Here is a 22,855-nt window from a genome sequence, read left to right as displayed (position 1 = left end):
GCAGCTGTCTTGAGAATTTGCTTCAGGCTGACTTTGTAGTAATGCATAGTTTGCTGGGTCTTCAGTCTATGAGAAACTTCTAATTAAAACACTTCTGATCTTTTATTTGGAGCTTGTACCATACACTCCTTTAGTCTGTTTCTTGTCTGCAGTTTTGTGTGCCCTGCAACATACAATACTTATGGTCCGTGTGACAGTTTTGGACATTCTTTGTGATTTAACCATGACTGCATATAATGGGCATTTTGGTAGTATATTGCATTCCATGTAAAGCAGTTTTAAACTATAGTTTGTAATTAAGCTCGCAGGAAAGCAGCTGATACAATACTGTGGAGTAACTTGTTTTTAGCATGAAGGCAGGTGTATGCCTCTACGTATGCTTAAATTCATCTTTTTTTTTTCTTTTCCTAGCCTAGGTGACAAGTTGACTATCAGTTTGAGTGTGAGTGTAGGCTGTATGGTATAATTTGAGTTTGAACTTGAGTGTCACTTTCTCAGTTTGTTTTGAAAACATCTTAATCCTGTAAATCTGAATTGAGTGAAAACCTCAAGGTTCAGGATAACTTTCTGTTAACCCAAAGCCTCAATTCAGACAACTAATCGCTAAATGAAGTATTTTTTCTGCTAAGAAGACACATAGGGGCAAAATATTTTCAAAATTGCATGGGGTAATGGAAGAACTTTTCATCTAGTTATAATCTTACAAATCTACTTATGTCTTAATGAATCCAGTAAATGACATGATCCAGCATGAATCCATCATTATCTCCTTGTAGATTCTATAAGTAATTGTGTATTGGCACATATTTTCTGTATTATCTTGAGACTGTGGGCAAAATAATCTCTTACTTGTGATACATTGTTACAGTAGCCAACTTGCTATAAACTTGCATCAATATCACAAGTTACAGTTAAAAAAAAGAACCTGAAGAATATTTAGCCCAGATTGCTAGCTTTTTTAGATTGGATTTATAGTACAGTTTTTAAATTGATTTAGAGATGATATTGACTTATTTCTTTGTAGAAAGAGATGTGTATTCAATTATTAATATTCTCTGCAACATGTATGTATGGGTATAATGTGACACCACTGACCCTGTAAATGCACTTCCTGTATAGGTGGCTGTGTTTAATGATTTGCACTATTCGCTTTTCTCACAGAAGCAATATTAGGTACATAAAGAATCGTATGATTCTGTTGTCATAATTGCCAGTAAAAGAATCACAGAATAGGTGGGGCTGGAAGAACCTCTGTAATTCATCTGGTCCAACCCCTCTGCTCAAGCAGGGCCATCTAGAGTCAGTTGAGCAGGACTGTGTCCAGATGGCTTTTGAACATCTCAAAAGATGGAGACTGCACCACTTTCCTGGCCAACCTGTGCAGTGTTCATTCAGCCTCAAAGTGGAAAAGTGTTTTCCTGTGCTCAGGCGGAGCCTTCTGTGTTTCAGTTTGTGTCCGTTGCTTCTGGTCCTGTCATTGGACATTGCTGAAATGGCTCCTTCCTTTTTGCACCTTCCCTTCAGGTATTTATGTATGTTGGTGAGATCCCCCTGAGTCCCTTTTCTTCAGGCTGAACTGTCCCAGCTCTCTCAGCCTTTCCTCATATGTGAGGTACTCCAGCCCTTCGTCATCTTAGCGGCTCTTACTCATTTTGGACTCTGTCCAGTATGCTTACATGTTTATTCTGGAGAGCCCAGAACTGGTAATAGTGCTCCAGATGTGGACTTACTGTTGATGAGTTGAAGGGAAGGATTATCTCCCTCAGCCTGCTAATGCAGCCCTAGATACTCAGCCTGTTTTGCTGCAAGGGCATGTTGTTGGCTTAAGTCCTTTATGCAAAGGTGCTTTCCTATGCAAAGGTGCAAAGGTGGCCCCCAGCATGTGCTGGTGCCTGGGGTTGTTCTTCATCAGCTGCAGGACTTTGCATTTCCCCCTGTTGAACTTTATTAATTTCTTGTCAGCCCTTCCCTCCACCCTCTTCAGGTCTGTATGGGTGGCAGCACAACTCTCTGGTGTATCAGACACTCCTGGCAGTTCTGTGTCATCTGCAGACTTGGCTGAGGATACACTGTCCCACCTCTGGATCACTAAAGAAGTTGTTTAACAGGACTGGACCCACTTTTTGACTCTGGAGTATACTGCTAGTTACCAGCCTCCAACTAGAGTTTGTTCCTCTTACCATCATGCTCTGGGCCTGGCCATTCAGAGAGTTCAGATAATTCAAGGAATGGAACATGTCCTCTCCTATGAGAACAGGCTGAGAAAATTTGGGTTATTCAGCCTGGAGAAGAGGAGGCTCCAGGGACATCTTAGAGCAGCCTTCCAGTACCTGAAGGGACCCTACAAGAAAGCTAGAGAGAAACTTTTCACAAGGGCTTGTAGTAACAGGACAAGTGGCAATGGATGTAACCTAGAAGAGAGTAGGTTTAGGTTAGACATTAGGAAGAAGTTCTTCAGTGTGAGGGTGGTGAGCCCCTGCAACAGGTTGCCCAGGGAAGCTGGGGATGCCCTCTCAATGGAAGTGTTCAGGACCAGGTTGGATGGGGCTTTGAGCAGCCTGATCTGGTGGGAGGTGCCCCTGGCCATGGCAGAGGGGTTGGAACTAGGTGATTTTTAAGGTCCCTTCCAAACCTAGCCATTTTGTAACTCTATGATGATTATACCCTCAAAGGCAATCGTCAGTTGTGAAATATCCTATTTAATGAACTTGGAGGCTCCAGTATGTGTACTTGCATGCTTTCTGATTTTCTACCACTTGAGGGAAAAAAGGGTGTGTAATGATGTTTTTTAAAAACATGGTTTGATTTGAGCATATGTTCTCTTTTTATTATGAGAAATGCAAAAGAAGAGTGTCATCTTTTTTGTTTCTATTTTAAGATGCAGAGTCTGTTTTATTTTGCTTTTGTTCATTGGAATTTTCCATTAAGTCGTCCTTCATATTATCTGTCTCTGACATATTTCTGCTATATTTTTAAGAAACTAATGTGAATAGAGTATATTATGGGCTTGCCTGAAATAGTAATACTTTTAATTTGTGGCTTTATAGTAAAAATCTCCCTCAGGTGTGGGCTGGGACCAACGCAGTTTATATGTCTTCATCAATGACATAGTGGTACACACTCAGCAAGTTTGCAGATGGCATCAAGCTCAGGGGCGCAGCTGATTTGCTGGTGGGAAGGGATGCCATCCAGAGAAACCTTGACAGCCTTGGGAAGTGCACCCATGTGAACCTCTTGAAGTTCAGCAAGGCCACGTGCAACCTTCTGGTCCTGGCTTGGGGAAATCTCCAATTTTAGAACACAATGGAGATAAATGGATTGAGAGTAGCTCTGTGGAAAAGGACTCAGGGATGCTGCTGGATAAAAAATAGGATATAAGTTGGTAATGTGCACTTGCTGTCTGGAAAGGCAATCAGATTCTGGGTTCTGTAAAAATCAGGGTGGCTATCAGGTTGAGGCATGTGATTCTCTCCCTCTTCTCTCTTGTGCTGAGACCCCACCTGCATCCAGCTCAGGAGTCCTTAGCACAAGACAAACATGGACCTGTTGGAGAGCGTCCAGAGGAGGGCTATCAAAATGATGCATGGTCTCGAACACCTCTGGGAAGAAAGTCTAAGAGAGTTGGGGGATTGTTCAGCCTGTAGAGGAGACGACTGGAGAGATGTTACTGTGATCTTTCGATACTTCAAGGGTGCTTGTAAAAAAAAATGGAGATAAATTTTTTACTAGGGACTGTAGTGACAGGACAAGAGCTAATGATTCTAAACTGAAGGTTTGGGTTCAAAAAAAGGAGTAAATTTTTTACAATGAGGGTGATAAGACACTGGAAAAGGTTGTCCAGGGAAGCTCTGGACAATTTCCATAATTGAAAGTGTTCAAAGTTGGGTTGTATGGAGATTTGAACAACAGGATCTATTTAAACATGTGCCTGTAAATGGCAGTAGGGTTGGATGAGGTGATCTTCAAAGGTCCTTTCCAACCCAAGCCATTGTATGACTCTATGAACACAGATTTTTTTTCTTTCCATACGCTTTAAAAAAAAAAATATATGGGCGTTATGGTTGCCACTCCATATTTGGTAGGAGTTTTTACTCACCTATTCATGTGATGTGCAATGCTACATATTGGTTTATATTTGAGAGTATTTGTGAATATTCCATGCTTTTGCTTACCAGGTGCTTTTTTGTACACTTACCATCCCTGAGTTATCCTTATGGGTTTAGTGGGTGTATGCATGGGATTGCTCATCTGGATCCAATTGCAGAATCAGTGCTATGATTAGTATTACTGAGATGCTGTTAGTTTTGTTTCAGCATGAGAGGGTTTGTATATAGGACAGAGTTTGCAGTGTAACTAAGAAAGATCTAATTGCAATTTTATCTTGTTTTAGAGTGTTTCACTAGAATCCATGTGGCAACAGAATTCTGAGTCTCTTCTGGCATCTGGTACTTAGAAGTTGTGGTTTTGGAAGTACTGAAATGCTGCCATTAAGTCTGTTTTCTTTAATGTATACAAGAAAAGACCAAGCACTAATCTTTCATTTCATGTGTTGTTTAAGACAACACAAAAATGATTGACTGTTTTTTTATTTAGAAGTATGGTTTGTGCATTATGCAAAAGCTGGAACCTTCAGGTACATTGGAGGAAGAACTAAGGTTTTATTAACCTATGGATAACACTAATGGGGGTCTGTTTGACTGGGATTATAATTTCATAAAATTATTAATTAATTAGGCTCATCAACACTTTTGAAAGAGTAGGCCACTGACTCTTTTGGATTGCAGATTGTGAGAAATAACTTATTACAGATATTTTGCTTGTACTGACATGTTATTTCTCCTACACCAGAGTCTCTTCTTGCCTGCAAATTGCAGCTTGTTAAGAACCAGTATTCTGGGTTCTGGGTCTGTCAGTTCTATGCAAGAGGTGTAGGTGGTAATACACTGCCTGATAGCTTCCTTAGGGTGACAAGCCTAATTAAGTTTGTTAGAGCAACAGAACAGGTATTTCCTAGAATACTGATTAGGTGAAGCTTTCTGTAGCACGTTGAATACTACTTTTAGTTGTTAGAGACAATCATTCTTTTTTCAATGTAGGTCTTTTAAAATTTTTTTTGGTGCAGACTGCTTACTTGGTAGGACATTATTGTCTTGAGAAAATAATAAAAAGTGGAAAGTAAACTAAAGCTGTAGTGTTTAATAGTATTTATTTTCTCAATTTTTCCTTTTTCTTCACTGAACTATAGGCAGTCTTCAGCGTTATTAATTATGTATATTCTCCTGTTGCATTAATTAGTTCTTTGGATCTTTACTTGTATGGCTGTCCTTTTATTATGTTATTTCTGCTGTGTGATAAATTTCTAGCCAATTAGAACGATGGTATTAGTATCAGTTTTTTCTTTGAAAGCATTCTTAATTTGGCCTCTAGAATTTTGATAACTGTCTGATACAAATCTTAGGCCGTTTTTAGGTCTTTGCTTGGCAATTTATCAGTTTACAAATCATGACACATTAATCAGATTAAAATTTATTTTTTCCTCTCTGCGAAGAGCTGGCAGGATAGGGTTCATTCAGTCTTGGCAGTTTTTCATTGATTTTGTTGCTTTTCTCCTCCTCCTATATTATATTCTCTGCTTTTTTTTGGTGCTGTTTATAAATCTATGTGGTTTAAAGTCAGGTCAGGTTAGTACCATGACTTTCATGTTTTGGAAAGCTATTTAGGGTATCTTTAAAATATATGTAATAAAAAAGAGAAGGGCCCTATGTTACCAAGCAGGAGAATTTTTTTATAGCCTTCAGACAGCATTACTTAATATAATGATGCGTGGGAATGCAACTAGCGAAATTATGTACCTAAAATTCTTGACAGAGCTGTCAATTCTGTATCTTGACTGGCTGTTTGAAGCCATATGGGAAAAAACTCTGAAACTAGTTTTCTCAGAAATGGGTCTTCTTGCTAAGGGGTGCATGTGTAATGTGAATATGCTAAGTTCTCTCTGCTAAATGCTGGCAGATCTACAGAAGTACTCTGAAACACATGCATACTGTGGTGATTATGAAAAAAAGAAGAGAATTAATATGCTCTGTGAGTGTGCATGTGTCATGGGGGAAAATTCTTTCTGCTATCAGAAGAAATGCAAAATAAGGAGGACCGTAGCTCAAACAGAAAGAATATTTCAGTTTCCATTTCTTGCTAATGTCTGATTCACTAATCGTTCTTACAGTGACAAACAGAGGTCACAAAGACTGTGTGGTACCTGTAGATTCTGTTACAATGAATTGTGAACCATCTTGCATTGTGTGATGCTATCACAGACCATGGTAAAGAGAAGACAAACAATGAAAGATGTAGTAAAGACACAGTTTTATACCTATGCAGGATTATTTTAATAGCTGGTTACAGCATAGCTGTCTGTTTAATCTTCCAGTAGCACAGTTTTGTTAGCAGGTATTTTAGTTGTTAACAATCTTTAAGGTAGTGTATCATGAAGGTTTTTTAAATTAGTTCCTTCCTGTCTTCCTACTTTTCCTTCTCCATCTTCTAACAAGAAAGTGCAAGTGATAAAGGTCGGGAGAAGATATATTTTGAGAATGTTTAAAAACATCTGAAACATTTTTTCTGTTCCTATGTGCAAAATAGCATTTTCTAAAGTTATAAAAGACCACTGTGCTTATCTTGTGTAACTTTCTGTGTAATACAAACCACAACTTTCTTGCAGTATATAAAAGCACTTTTTAAACAGGGGTCTGGTTGTGATTTCAAGGGTTGAAATTACAGATAATTTCTGGGGTATTCTTTATGGTTAATAAAAATGCGTGCCTTATCTCTCATTAAAATCTAGCTTCTTCTTCCCACCATTGGATCTTACTATATATTCTTCTGGTAGATAAAAGAGGCAGTCGGTTGTGACTTTTCCATATAAATGCTTGTAGACTGGTGTATATTTTTACTTCAATTTTGTGCCCCAAAATTTCTCAGAGACAAAGAACAGCACACTTTTTACCTTTAACATAACCTAAATCCCGAAATGCTAGGGTTTTAGAAAGTTGAACACTGTATCTAATGTTTGTCATACAGTCCCTTTCTGTTTGTTTTCAAGCTAGCTGCTTGTAAGTTAAAGTATATGTAAAAATGAGATACTGGAGTAACTTCTGTTAGGGAAACGTCTTTTGAAGGTGTTGCTTCATAGCATTTATTTTGCTCTAACAATTTTGCATAATGCTGTTTCTTTAGTTTCTTTCCTTGTGAAGGACACTGGTACTTTTTGGTATGTGTCTTTTCCATTTATAAATACAAAGATTAAAGATGAGGAAGGTATTGTTTGAATATTGCATGAAGATGTCTGAAAATATCACTTTACCTGGCATTATGTGCTAAGTAAGGTTTGCTGAAATAGGTCTTTATCCTTGAAGACAGAAGTGTGAAGTCAGACGGAATTAACTCTCCAGGAAAGAGCAATCTTGGATGAAGAATCTAATTCATTGTAGATGTTCACCAAGTAAGATGGCTTAGGTACATAATTTGTGTAGATTTTCCTTTTAGAGTTAAATCTTAGTCTCTTTTTCTATTTTTAATACGCCCCTAATACTCTAATCTTCTCTGAGGTACTGAGTGTTTGGCTTGCTCCTCTTAATTACAAGCTAAAAATTACAGTTTATGAAGAGAAAGCACTTCCTGCTTCTAGTTTTATTGCTTTTTCTGCCTCTTGATGTTACTGTTACCATTATGAAAAGTTGTGGTGGGGGATCCAAGAGCTGCACAGGAACAAATTCATGGCCTGTGGCTCTCCTAAATGCCTCTCTGTCCCACTCACTTTGGGTCTTTGACCCAACCTGTCTGCAGTCTGTAGACCTTACTATGCCTTCTTTGAGGCTAAAATACAAAGCCACATGAATAGTTTTTCCTAGTTTGGTTTTTTTTTGTTGTTGTTTTTTTAAGAATTTTGTGTTTTATAATGTTAGCCTTTTTACAGAATTCTGTAAATTCATTGTCTGTCTGTCTGACCCAGTCTAACACTATCCTTACCCCTTTCCCTATCCTTACCTACCGCTATTTCTAGTTATAAGCAATTACAGCATGTGGTACTACTTCAGAGCCTAGAAGATGGTTCTTGTATGTATACTAGTGAAAAACAGTTGTTGCTTTTATTTTGTTTGTCCATTTGCTGGTGGTTTTACAGTATCTGTGAGATTAAGGCAGATTTGGCTTTGACATTGCATTCTATTCTGACTAGATAGATAAGATGATACCAGGGATTCTTATTTTCTTACAACTGTGTTACTGAGGCTCTTGTTAAGGTTGCTGTCTGTGTTTAGTGGTCAGGGTAAACCAAAACCCAGAGAACAGACTTGCTCTCTGCTACCTCCCCTCTCCCAAGGGAAGATAAAAGGGCAACAAGGAAAAGAGACTTCAAGGTTGGAAGGTAAAACCTGAAGAGGTTTACCAGAACAGGGAAAGGGATAGTAACACGTGGAATAATAATAAAAAATAAAAAAAATATACAAAACCTGATCTCAACAGTTGCTGATAGAAGTATCCAGAAGTTCCTGGTGGCAGAGCCAGGTTTGGGAAAAGAGGCTAGGGCTTTTGCCAGCAGCTGATGGAGTCATATCCTGCAGAGCCCATGGGATCTGAAGCCAAGGAGCACGAGCCTCCCTCCAAGACACCCTGGCACGGAAAGGCAGCAAAGAAGGGTGGCATAGGGAGGGGGTCACTTTCCCACCCTCCAGGAAGGAGTATGAACCCCTCTGTTCTTCCCTTGGGATCCTCAGAGGTCCTAAAGAACACTCTCTGACATTGATACCATAGAATTAGCGTGTACCCCCTCAAACCATAACAGCTACAAAGTCTGGTCTTAAAATTTAGCAAGAGGCATTATAGTTGACAGTGCAACCTCTACTTAACTGGACTGTGCATATGTGTTATGGCTGTCTTTAATTGCAGACTTCCATGCTTTAAAAAAAAAACCCAAACATTTTATGGATTGTTGGATGTATGTAAAGCTTATTGATAGTCACGTTCATGGTGCCTGCTTTAAGTCTTGGATTTAATTTGAAGATTTCCCTAGTATTGTCAGCCAAAGATGCTTGTCATTCAATTTGAGAGTCTTATCGCTGGATAAAAATTGAGTCTTACTGATTTAAAATCTGTCACTAAAGACTACTATTCACTGAAACCACAAAATGTGGTTTGGAAAAAGTTCAGATGGATTTTGTAATCCTTCTCTTGGCCTCTTATGTAAATTAATTTTCATCATCACAGCAGGCAATATTGACATTTTTCGTATCTAATTTGGAGGGCTGATTCTTCAATGCTGAATGTGCTGATGGAGAGTGGAATTGGCATCACAGGCTGTAAATTTTAGAAAGCAGATGTAATGGCTTTCTCTAGTTTTATTTTGGTGTTACTGCACAGGTCTGAAGTCAGAGTAGTGTGTTGTAGACCAATGCTTTTTTTGATGTGTAATACACCTTCAGTTCTCTCCCATCCCTGCAAAGCTGAGAGTTTATTTAAATGGTATAGTACATGTTGCAGTTCTTTCTTTAAATTAAAAGTATTAATTTATGTAACTGTAACTTAGTCCATTTTGTCTAAATTGATTGTTGAAAGATGAGGAGAGGCCCCGACTTTAAAATGTTAATATACTAACTTTCTACCTGGAGTACTGTGTCCAGTTCCGGAGTTTCCAGCATAAGAAGGACATGGAGCTCCTGGAATGTGTTCAGAGGAGAGCCACTGATCAGAGGAATGGAGCACCTCTGCTGTGAAGACAGGCTAAAAACATCGGGGTTGTTCAGCCTGGAGAAAAGGAGGCTCAGAGGTGACCTTATAGCAACCTTCCAATATCTGAAGGGGGCCTACAAGAAAGCTGGGGTGGGGCTCTTTCACAGGTGTTTAGTGAGAGGGGGGCAACAGTTTAAAACTTTTAAGAGGGGAGATAAGGAAGAAATTCTTCAGTTTGAGGATGGAGAGATGCTGGAACAGGTTGCCCAGAGAAGTTGTGGCTGCCCCAGAATATGGATGGGGCCTTGAGCAATTTGGTCTGGTGGAAGGTGTCCCTGCTTATGCAGAGGGGTTGGAACTGGATGATTTTTAAGGCCCCTTCCAGCCCTAGCATTCTATGATTATATGATTCTACAATGAAATAAGAAGTACTTGGCCTTCATGATGAAAGTACAGGAATGACTTCCAAGAATAAAGTGATAGGATAGCCATAGTAATTTTCCTGTAGGTTATTTGGGTAGAATAGCTGAGGTCAGTGTATTGTAAATGAAAGATCTGTACCTGAAGAATTCTTCTGGTACAGATCATCACTTTCCTCAAAATATTTTGGAAGTTGGAAAATGTTCTTAAATGTTTTGTGTCAGTGTGATAAGTACTATTGTAATAATATGAGAAAAAGATTTGCTGAAGATGTGTTTCACATCCCATTATGTCTCGCTTCACAGTTCATAACTGCTTCAATAAGAATAATATTATGGACCCTTTAGATAACATAAACAGCTTTTTCAGATGGTTTCAGGGAAGTTTTAATCTTTCAGGCTGCACTATCCCTCTCAAATTAGAGGGGAGGATAGCTGAAATGAGTTAGTACCCAAGTTAAAAAGACAAAATTCTGATACAGTTTGTATAAGAAAAGATTTATTTTTTCTCTTGTTGTAATTGGTGTCTTTCTAAGATACATGTGGCCAGTGACATAGAGTTATTTGTTTTCCCCATTACTGTAAGCAGCCACATTACTTAATATTCTTTCTCAACATTTCAGGCTTCATCTTTAAAGTATCTGATAGCTTTTGCTTGCACAGATGATATCCAAGGGTAGTTCTCAAACCCTGTTTCTCCAGCTGTCATAAATCAAATTCCTCAAGAATGGTCTGAAAGCTGGGTTTTTATTCCCCTGTTATGTAGTCTCCTATGGAGTAAGTTACCTCCTAATATTATAATAGTAGAAGTTCAGACTTGGGAATCTTAAGTTATCAGTATGTGCTTTAGACTGTGAATCAAAGTAGCTTTTTAACTGAGAGAGCACTCCAGCATTGATCTAGTGAAGCTGAACTGCCGGGAGTAGTTGCTTTGTGTAAGCTTGATACAGTGCTCTGAAAGATACCATATTTGGTATAAATATATGAGAAGGGTGTAACTCTGAAAAACAAGAGCCATTGCACTTGCATGTTAGTATGTTTTTTTAGTTTTTAGTTTTTTTTCTTGGCACATAAAAAGCATAATCCCATGGGCAGTAACTTTTAAGTTATCACAAATGCTAGATAATTTTGAACTGAATGGCCTCTCAAAATAAGGATTTAAGTATTTGAAAATCAAATGGGTTGGCCTGTATTTCAGTGGAGCATGAAACTAATTTCTGAATTACTGTAACCATCCTACTTTATCTGAAATAGATTTATGTGGAATAGATTGTTAGGCTTCTGCCTAACAGAAGACAATTTTCTGTAGACATTTTTCTGTAAAGAATAGTCAGTATGAAATTAATTTTGGCATTCTATTTCTTTATGCAGTTTTTAAAAACCTTGCAAAAATCAAGGCTGTTACACTGCTTCAGCCTGTCCTCAAATTAATCAGACTTCCTGTAAGGGAAAATAGCTACCTTGAAGTGGCTCTTTGAGTACTGGCGCAAAGTCAGACGATGTAAGCCTCATCTAAGCAAGCTGAAACAACCATTTTGTGCCATTGAAGCTTCTGGAAACCAAGAAGAGGCATGCCCAGATTAATCAAGTTCTTCAGTCGCATCAATACCACAAGAAGTACCCAGTTTTGTGCCAAGATTCAAATTTTCAGAAGGGATATGAAGATCTGTTTCAGTCTGTGTTCTCAGGTTAGTAACGTTACTAGGGTCATTTTGGCCAGACTGATGCATTATGAACTAGGACAATAAAACACCATAGGCTGCTTAATACACAGTCATCTTCTCTATATTCACATGACCTGGTTATTCTAAAGCTTCCTCTTACTGGCTTTTGATTCAAACTGTGGGCCACAAGCTCAGTTTGCATTCAAATTCTCATCACACTTGTTGGAAAGCTTCACCAGCCTCTCAGCAAGTTTAGGGTAATGAAACAATTTTGCTTTCTAGAACCTGCATTTGTTGTTGGGAGATTTTCTTGATTTATAAATTAAGTCCAAACAGACAAACTAAACAGTAGCCCATAACAACGGGGAGAATGCCCAAGTTAAATAATACCATTTAAAAAATTCATTATAAAATCGTTGATTTTCAGAAATTACCAAATGTGGTGGTAATGTTACTACCTTTTTTTTACCAGTTATCTTTTGGCAATACTCAAAACATTTGTTGTGATAGTAGCAGTAGACTTGACAAATGGTAAATGCTAGTGTACTTATGCTACATGTTCCTTTCCAGTCCAGGGCTTTCATGAGCTTCTTTCCCCATAAACATGAAACTACAGAACACTGTTAGTAATTTGGAGTTGCTTTCACATTCTCTGCTCATCAAATCTTGTTAACAAGTGTTTTCATCCCAGCGTTTTGTTTTCTCAGTTTTTAGACTTCAAAGTAAACCTTAATTTTGTGAATTCTTTTTCTTCCTCCTTGCTTAACACTAATTGGTTTCCCTCTCCCTGTATGAAATGCACACAGTCATTTGTTTGTCTGAGTGGCTAATAATGGATATGACAGGATCTTCATAATCTTTCCTGTAGCCAGTTTATCTGTAGCCAGTTTATTTTGTTAAATCATATTTTACTTATAACATTAATTGTGTTTGCTCACACGTTCTGATTCATGTATGTGTTCTGAATAGAATTATTCTCTCATTAGCTGAAGACTATGATTTTATGTTTTAGAATTATACTGAAGTGATGTATGTAGAATTTTATTCTATTTAGGGGACCTAGATGTTCTGAAAGCATCAAATATTGCCAAGAGAATGGAGTGTGAGAATCTAAATGAAATAATTAAATGTTCATAATATGTGAAATCTGAACTGTACTGTGTAGATGTCTGGCAGTTCTAAAAATCTCAGCCATGTTGATTTTACATGTCCAAGCAATATTTCCATACTGTAATTCTTGCAGGTTCAGAGGTTTCTTTATTTATTGTTACTCCTACTTTCTCTGAGGTCAGTGCTGACAGCACTTTCTAAGGGACAAATAGATACTAAATCATGGATTACTTAAGGAGGAGAAATAGTATTTTCCATTACAGTATCCAGCTTGTGTTGTGGTAAGAGGTAACCTGTTTGTGCTACATCAATGAGTTCCCAGGGTAGTAATACTGACTTTCTTTAGTTTCTGCTATGATTGATTATGGTATTAGATGACCTTCTAAAAGCTTCACCTTCTAGAAGCAGGTAATTTGTATTAAAATTCCAGTTTTCCATTTAGAACAAGCTTCCAGTCTGCATAGATGTAGACAGAGAGATGTGATCTCAGTATATCACTCAAATCCAAAATTAACAAAAAAACCTCCCTTTCCCTTCTCCAGTACTGAATGTGCATTTTTTTTTTTTTGCCTTTTTTTCCCTTTCCTCCCTTAAAAATACTTCACCTTGACCCAGAAGTTTTTAATGGCTGGAACTCTTAGCTCTACTAGATGCTTTCATGTTTTCTAAAATTTCCACTTTCTACCTTTTTTCTAACAATATTCCTACTTGTTTCCTTTTCTCAAATTATAGCCCCTGCCAGCATTTTTTGTCCCTGTGAGTTTCTCAGTCACTTTGGCTCTGTCCTTGGTATTTCAGGTTGGAGCCCTTCATCATGCCTGCTCTGGATTCCAATGTGTCTTACCTCTCAAAGTCATAGTCCTTTGGTTTTGAGTGGCAGACTGGTTCTTGAATATTTAAGAGAATCGTTTTCTTCTTGATGATTTTAGCCTGAATTTTTTGGTCAAAAAACATGTATTTGATTTCTCACTAAGGTGTATAAGATAAATACTCACGTATTGAAAATGAATTTTTTGACAACTATTATTTATTGAGTTTTTAAATTTTGGCTTAATTTTCAGTGTTTATGGGCAGACAAAAGTGAAAGTAAGGAACTGTGGTGAAAATGTGCAAGAGACAATGGTATATCCAAACATAATAGGCTGTAAGTGATGAGGGAAATGGTAGAGTCTGTGGATGATAGTTTTGGCTTTGTGAACTCCTTTACTGGTTTGGAGATCATGCTGAACGTTTGTATCAGGGAGCTGTGAAAGCTGACTTGACATTCAGTGCACATATGCTTTTTGCAGAGGGTGACTTTCACCCAAACATTTTACCACTGATTGATGGTGATCTTTTCCTAATAGGTAAAATACTCTGTTGTTTACTATGGGATGTAGTCTGGAGGACAGGACAGTGGGCCTAAGTTGAAAGTTGCTATGTTTTACACTGGAGAAAAATGACTGTGGACATCACAGACTTCATGATAAACCACACATGTTTTATTTATAATATTAGTGATCTGCAGGTGAAAGGGTCATGTAGTCCTGCATTAGGGGAACTGGCATCTCTCTGGTGTGGATCTGCCCTGGTACAGGTGTAGCTGGCCACTAAGAAGCACTGCATTTGTAGGGCACACAAAGCTGTTTTAGCAGGCATAGCACCTGTTTTCTGCAGCTAGTACTGAGTGGGTGCTGGAAGGGAGAAGTGTACTTAAGGCCTTTTAGTCCCAGCTGTCTTCAGAATCCTGAGTGGAACAAAACAGGCATGGCTACTGAAGATTACAGGAATCACTGAAAGCTTCCTCAGATCTTTGCTGCTTTTAATCTTTTTTTCTGAAGAGTTTATGGAGAAGATATGAAGCATTTTCACACATGCATACTATTGGCTTTACTTAGTATCTGTTTTTTCCTTTCCTTGTTTTCTAACCTGCACTTTTTCTGTTTTCTAAACATAACCCCTGAGCTTTAAGAAGTGCCAGAGAAACCTATGAGAACTCACAGTGCTAAATAGTACATTTGCAATGTTATTTACTTTTGCAGTGACAGGGGAGCTTGCATATTTCTCAACTGTTGTAACTAAAAATGTGTTTTTATTTCCTACTAGTTATGGAGAAATACTTTCTTCCCTAGTAAATGCTTCTCATGTAATATATTGAAGATTCTGGCATCATACAGTCTGTGCCAACATTTTGTTTTCTATAACAAGTTTTATATCAGAACCAGAAATAATTTTGTAACCCTTTCATTTTTGCAAAAATTGGCCCTAAAATATATATACCATTTTGTGGCTACCAAATGCTGTGCCTTCACACAAATGCAATACAGAAGTATGTTACTGTTCTCAAAAGGTTAATTGATGTTTCAGGATGTTGAATGTCTTCTAAATAAACATAAGCATCGTCAAATGCATGTTACATTTTTCTGTCCACAAAATAAATAGTCAGACCATGCTATTTTTTAATCAAAATTTTTCTCTTACTACTATTTTAAATAGGAAAGACACATGAACTTGTCCTGGTTTGGGCCAGGATAAAGGTGATTTTCTGTCTTCTACTTTTGCTTTCAGCTAATTCTCCTGTAAGTAGTTGCACTTGCTGAAATTAAGAGCAAGTTTCTCAGACAGTGTGTGTTTCTAGGACTGATAACACTTGATGTTTATAGTTACTGCTAGAGACTGGTGTGCAGAGCCAAGGACACTGCTCAGCACTGAGGAAAACATAAAGAGGTCCCACCTGCATCCCTCCTTTGGGGAGGAACAGACAAGATAGATGCCAGAATTGACCAAACAGAGTATTCCATCCCATATACATCATCCTCAGTATAAATTTGAGGGATCACGAGGGCCAAGCCAGATTTCCAGCTTCTGGCTGCCTGCCCTGCCTGCCTTTCCTGCTTCCCTTCCTTCACCCAGCATCCTGGAAGGATCCTGTCCGTTTGCCTGCCTGTGGTCCTGATCCGTGCCAGCCCTTATCTGTGTGTTCCTGCCTCCAGCTCCCAACTGCTGCTGACTCCAGGAGTCCAGCCTGGACTTTCCCAGGGCTGCCCTGCAGCCTCGGTGGTGATGTGAGAGTTATTGGGGGAAGGGGGGGAGGAGTGTGGTATCCATTTTCTTGTATATTTGTATATATTTATTAATTTTTCCTATTTATCATTACTGTTTCATTAAAGCTGTGTAGTTTAGTTTCCAACCCATAAGTCTCTCTCCCTTATTCTCTCTCCTTTCTTATCAGGGAGGAGAGAGAGATTAATAGAGAGTGTCTGTTACTCGGTTTAATTGCCAGGCCAGTGTTAAACCGTGACAGAACTATACAGGAAAAGAAAGTACTTTTAAGGTAAAGCAGTATTAAATAAGGGCTATGGCTGCTGTTAAGCTGTAAACTTAGGCCACTGTTGTGCCACACGTATTAGATTTGTTTCTGAGTCCTCTACAGTATTCTGAGTCCTCTACCGTATACTGTGTATTAAAAATTAAATAGAAGACAAGAATATGAATTTCTTTACTTTTGATGGTTTGCTTTTCATGGTAGATACAGTACACTGTTAATTAGCTTTAGAAAAGTCCTAAAAGTCAGGCTTCCTAGGATATTGTTCTTGTCTCTACTGACATTGTTTCTTAATCCTGGGTAAGCTGCTAGCCTGTTTAAGGCTTGGTTTCAATGCTACTGTAATGAACTGTTTAAGTAACTGATATGAAGTCCTTTGTCAACTGAGGAATTCGTGGCTTGAACCTTAGTGACTGCAGAATGAAGAGCCATCACATTCCAGATCCTGTTCCCTGTCTCTGTGTGTAACCTTAGTGGTTAGGTGTTTTATCAAAATAGGTGTGGGCTTCTCTCACCTCTAGCACGTAAGAGTTAGCATTTGGGTCCTTCTCTGTTGACTGTTACCAATTTTGATATTATTCTTTTACTGCATTGAATTACTTTCTTGATCTGAACCCTGGAATAAGGTATGATGCTAAGATATTTGTGCTCCTGAGAGAGCTAGAGGTAATTTTATTGGAGTTTATGGAGAGAAAAATGTTTTCTATCTGTGTCATTCTAGTATAATTTACTGGGAGATTCTGGATACTGGCCAGCACAGGGGCTTAGGAGACCTGTTCATTAGAAGAGTTGAGGGCATCCACTGAGTACACTTTGGATTCTGCTGTACTTTTGGGTGGGATTGGCAGTACACTGTTATTTTTTATGAACCAACATGTAATCAGCTTAGAGATTTATGATGTAAAATCAATCTGCTTTTAGATTTTATGAACTTTGTATTTTGAAGCATCTCTAGTTCATAGTCTGTGCTCATACTGTTACTAAATCCATGGCTACCACAAAATTAGGTAAGCCAGATTTATAGCATTTTAGCTGTATCTGTGGTGCATGTGGGCTTTTATCAATTTAATAAATGTCTAAAATTCCTTACTTTTACCAAAGAAAGAGGTCTAAATAGGTGTATTTATTGGAGTACAGCTGATAGACTGCCGGCTGACCTGCTGAGGTTCTTCCTGCTCTTTAACTTCTACATTTGTAACAGAGTCAATCTGAGATTTTCTTATCTTTAACTTTGTTTGGCCTTGGCTAACCTCTTTAAAGATCTTGGACTGGCAGTGCTGGCTGACATGATGAAGATCATGACACATGATCTTCATCATACAGCTTCCAGTGTTTATTTTATGTAAGCAGTATAATATTGATGCACTCTAAAAAGAAAGCAGTATAACATAGATTAATGTGTAAATGTAAATAGTATAGATACAATAAATTTTGGAAGTTCTGTCTTTGAGCTGTGACGTTGGAAGATGTTTCTGCCACTCACTCGCTCTCCTACCTTTCATCTAGAGATTACTGTCACTGTAGGAGGTGGGGCTTGTGTTGGCTTCTCTGGTGTTCACAATTCAGTGCCTCTGGATGGCTTTGTGCAGTTGCTGATTTTAACTGAATGGTTGGACTGGTAAGAGATGTAGCACACTTCTACTTTTACCATGTCAGCCATAATATTTACTAGCAGCGGGGAGGTGCTATACTGAAAACAGCTTGTGTGCAAATGAGCTGACCAGAAAATAAGATTTTATGTTTCTAGTATTCTTTATTCAAGAAGGCCACAAAGATTATTTAGTGTGAAAGACTTGTAATTCTGTTCTTGCCTGCTTCATTTATGTGTGAGGTGTATGTAGCTTGATAATGTTTGAATATAATTTTAGATTAATGATTAAAAGCAATTTGAAATGTTTTTTTGTGTAGCTTTCTGTTAAAAAGCGTTTCTGTTTGGCTTTTCAATAGTAACAGTTTAAAAAGCATCACAGAATCATTTTAGTCATTAACATCCGTGTATGTTAGAACATGCGAGTAGATCTGTTGATTAAGAAATAACCATTTTTAGCTCATTTGCTATTTACTGATAATTTTTTTTGTTTTTCCTGAAACTTTGCTGATAGATTTCCACAAGGAGAAGGAAAACTACCTTCTTTTGGATCCCTAGATGTGTTTTATGGGTTGATTCCAGCAGATCTGAGGCATATGAAGTAACATTATTTCACACCGTCACTGGGAGCTTGAACTGATAAATTTGGCAATAGGGAAAGTCAAGGAAAATTTGCAGAATGTGCATTGTATAAAAACATTTGACATTTGTAGAGCCTGACATTGTGTTTACTGACACAGACACGGTGTTGAAAGTGCTTCTGTATCATCTGATTCTAATCTAGATTCATGTTTTGTAGCTTGAAGCAATTGGGTGGCAGCTTAATCTTCAAATGGCAGAGTCTGTGCAAACGAAGCTAAAGTCTCCTCGTGCTGTGCTAGAGCTGGGACTAAGTAATGAAGACTCAAAGGTAAGAAATACATGTGTGGCAGAATTGGAATTAATTGTGCTGATGGCTTCAAGCTCAAAGTTCTGAGGCATCAGTTGAAACTTGATTGGTGTTAGTCTTGCCAGTGATTCATTTTTAAATTTAATAAAATTGTAGTAAGCACTTGGAGTTGTGAAGTACTCATGTAACAGCATACATACAAAGTAGTTTGAGAGCTGTTACCAGCTCTTTGAGCTTTAAAGTAATAGAGAAGTATCATGGAATATGGTTATCAGGTATCTAAGTATTCTTATCATACAGTGTGTTATTGGTACTTGGACCCTGATTGCTTGAATCTTTCTTCCATGTGTGTAGTTATTTAATATAGAACTGACCACTTGAAGTCTTTCTGTGCTAATGATGGATTTATATGAAGGCATAGGATGTGAGGCCACAGAAAACCAGTATTTGGAGGTTTTAAGGTGAAGTCTAAAGTTTAAGGATTTTAGTGATTGTTGATGTTTCAGTGCCAAAACCCATTAAACATTTATTTTATTCGTAAAATCTTTACCTTTTGTTAACCAGCATATTTTAAATTAAACATATGAATTGCCTTTAGCCTTATCTTGGCCAGCAGAAATTGGAGTCTATGGTGTCTGTCAGAAAGTTTATCTATGAAAAGGTATATAAAAGATTTGAGGGGAAAAAAATCAGAACTCAGTTCTGGTTTAGCATTGCATTTAAATCACAGTAATTTTACTAGTGTGAGTGGAATTCTGATTTATGTTAGAATAAAAGAGAATTGACAGATTACATTAATGCTGCTACCAGTACTTTCAAAAGTAGTACTTTTTCAGTACTTTTCAGCAGTTCATAGCAATCTGTATTTTTGAAATGCAAATATTGGAAGCAGACATTATTTTAACTCCCAGCTGCATTGGGCAGCACTGCATATAGATTCAATTCTGTGGCAAAAAATTTGGGAGGAAAAAAGAAGAAGAAAAAAGGAAAAAATGTCACTTTCACATGTTACATAAAGGTAGTCTTAGGAACTGGCACAGTTCAGCCAGTGCATTCATTTTGGTTGTGTCCTCTCTGTTTCTTTCACTGGGCATAATTAGATACCAAGATCAGAAATACTTTGTAACAGTTACAAGCCCAGAATAGACTTGTGCCTCGCATGTAGAAAGAAAAGTACAACAAGAAAAACATACTGATGCTTTCATACTGCAGACACTAAAATGTAAAAATCTCGGTTGGTATGAAGATAACTACAGGTTTTTTTTACCAAATGATTACATCATATTACAAAGGAGGTTTAAGATTGACTAATATTTGCCTCTATGCTGATGGAAGTGCTGGAATATTGTTTTTGTGCTGTATATTGTATCTTCATGATCTCTTTATGAGAGATTATCTGAAAATTCCAGATACTACGTTTTTTTATTTCTCCCCACACTTGTGTTTGCCTTCTGTGCAGAAATTTGACATGAATGTAGTATATATATTCTAAATGGCTGTCTTCATTCAGTTCTCACAAAATTTTTCCATTTTTATTTTTAATAATGCGTGGGTGTAACAGCTTCAGCTTTTTCAGGAAAGACACAAAACTGCTACAGAGGAGATTTTGTGGGCTGGCTCATTAGGGGGCAATAGTGCTCCTTGTCACACTGGCTCTTCGCTTCTTTGTGATAATGCAGGGAATTCAATTCTGAAGTCAGTTGTTGTGGGATGTGTAAGTGTTTACATTTCTAATCTGTTTATAGCAATAGATGTTTGTCTTGCTCATCTACAAAACTAAAATGTATCAATAAAAACATACTAAGAAAGGGAAATGACATTAGCTGCTATTTCTACTTTTGTTAACTAAGAGTAATTGTGCTAATACATTACCGTTTACTACACTGCCACCTAAGCTCATTTAAGCAATTCTTTACCAGAAGCTGACGTTTAAAATTAGTATTTAAATTATCTCTTTGGGACAGGTAATCAGAAAATTTGTGGATATATCAAAGTTATTTGTTCTCTGTGAAATAAAGTTAGAAAATCTTCTATATGCTATATTTATACAGCATGTTTTCTTAGCTTGAGATAAAATGCAGAGTCCCATAGGTTATTATGCCGTTGAATTTCAAAAGTGAGGTGGTCTTTGGTTCTTTCAGGTGATTCAAACTGCTGTTGACATTTGCATTGCCCAAGAAATAGGCTGCTTTTGACTAAGTAGCAATAGTGATCATATCGTATGATCTTTGGTAAACTGTTTTTTCCTGGGTTTTGTTGCAAATTTGGTGTTTGCTGATACTCAGACTTCAAGTTATGCTTGATTTAGATTTAATAAATATTTTCTATATGCCATGAAAAATTTTTCACCATGGGGATGACTCAATACAAAAATGAGTTAGCTGGAGAGGTTGCAGAGTGACTCAGGAGTCAATAGGACAATTCCCTGAGCATCTTGACTGAAGCATGGGAGCTGCAGAGGGAGGTGGTTCAGGTGGGTGCCAAATCCTGCCCTCTGGTCTGAGTGGTCCTGTGATCTAGGTTGCTGTGTAGCTTGGTTGCTGCTGGTGTTTGGTATAAGGCTCAAGAAAAAAAGCTTTCAATTAAAAATCCAATTAACAGAGGCTTCTTAATATTATTCAGAATTTGAAATGTTTAATTGCATTTCAAAATCTGAAGGATGTGGAATTTCTACGAAATAGGCACAAAAAAGAAGCAAGTATGATAAAAAACATCTTTTTGAACTGCAAGATCTTTTTGCTTCCTTTCTGACATTTTAAGAAGCTAAGGCGACATTTAGAACTGATGTGTAAGATACTGACTGTCTATAAGGCTTTTTTTGTACTCATACTGTTTGGTTTTAGATTTGTTTAGGCTGTTGAGTTGTAACACAGCAATCTGAGGATTTTTTTTTACACGTATTATTTTTCTGGTACAAGGTGAATTTACCATTAATGGGAGCCCAAATTAACAGTCCTGATCAGCTGTGCTGCTAATTATGATTTTGATTTGGAAACAAAGGCTGACCCTGAAAAGTGTTGTTGTTACTTAATATCTGTTTCCTTCAGTAATTTATTTAATGATTATCCACACAGGCACACACTTGCACAACCTTTTTACTGTTAGCAGCAGAAATTCCTCAGGCAGTCTAGCCCAAACCTTTCTTAACAACTTCGGGAAAAAAAAAAGATTTTAGTAAACATTGTAGAAAAGGTCTGAGGGCTTCAGAAATGTCACTTCATTGGTGCCAAAGGTCTTTACAGAGGACTGTGAGAAGTAAGAGAGTGAGAAGAGAGTTTTGCTGTGGCGCTTCACGAGGTAGATCCAGTAAGGTGCCTTATTATATAAGGTGTTACTGTGTATTTTTACAGATGAACTGTAGTTTGTATTTATGCTTGAAAATCTTCAGGATAAATCAACTATTCCTGCCCGTTGTGGTCGCTCAATTGTTATCCAGTTTTTGTCTGTAAATCGATTCCACAGATTTCATTAAATTCAATTACCTAATTACAGATTGTTCTGTGGAAGACTTTACTCTTTTCTTGGTTCTCCTTGTCTTTATTTAATGTACAGTTTTATTCTTAACCACTAAGAATTTCTTGGGGGGACTCTTTTTCTTCAGTAAGAGTGCTATATATAAGTTCCTTGTGAAAATTCAATATTTAATTTGTTCCTTCTTTATGCCTGTATTAGAAGAATTTTTAGAGGATTTTTTCTGCCAATGTAAGACAAAAAACAATGTGCTGGTTTGCTAAACCTGGTAATGTTATATTTTTTCACAAAAGACAGATAATATTAAAATATTACTGAACTAATTTTATTTTATTTACTTTTAATTTATTTCCACTAACTTCTAGATGCTCTTAATGGGAATGTAACAATGGAAATATTTTAAAATGTTTTCTTCTGCAACTCTTTGTTTAACTAAATATGGTGTCTGACTGCATTTGAAACTGAGATCATAATACATATTCATGGTTATAAAGAGTAAATAGAAATCTGAAAATCTTAAATTATTTTTTTTCTTACTTGTTAAGTAGCAGGACTTGGTTTTCTTTTTTTTCCTTCTGGTTTTTAAGACTTTCTTTACATTTCTGGTCTGTGAACAAGTCTAAACCTTAGAGGCTTTGCTCTGTTTACTTCAACATGTATGCCATTCTGCTTTCTAAGTTTGCCATC

The 22,855-nt window shown here is 37.4% G+C and overlaps 1 protein-coding gene across 4 annotated transcripts in view; it reads left to right on the top strand.

Annotated features, from left to right (window-relative positions):
* Positions 1-22,855, top strand: part of COMMD10 (COMM domain containing 10) — a 159,747-nt gene that overhangs the window by 7,764 nt on the left and 129,128 nt on the right. For 3 of the 4 annotated variants that reach the window (XR_011723320.1, XM_071731146.1, XM_071731145.1), the window contains exon 5: positions 18,608-18,718. Coding sequence is in view for 3 of the 4 variants with exons in the window: in XM_071731146.1 (XP_071587247.1) it covers positions 18,608-18,718 (111 nt within the window). In the remaining variant the exon portion in view is untranslated. Of the gene's footprint in view, positions 1-18,607; positions 18,719-20,661; positions 20,782-22,855 lie in introns of those variants that run through there. The other variant, XM_071731144.1, reaches the window with a different exon arrangement.

This window comes from Heliangelus exortis, chromosome Z (genome assembly GCF_036169615.1).
Source record: "Heliangelus exortis chromosome Z, bHelExo1.hap1, whole genome shotgun sequence".
Lineage (NCBI taxonomy): Eukaryota > Metazoa > Chordata > Aves > Apodiformes > Trochilidae > Heliangelus > Heliangelus exortis.
This window is presented reverse-complemented; position numbering and strand designations above follow the sequence as displayed.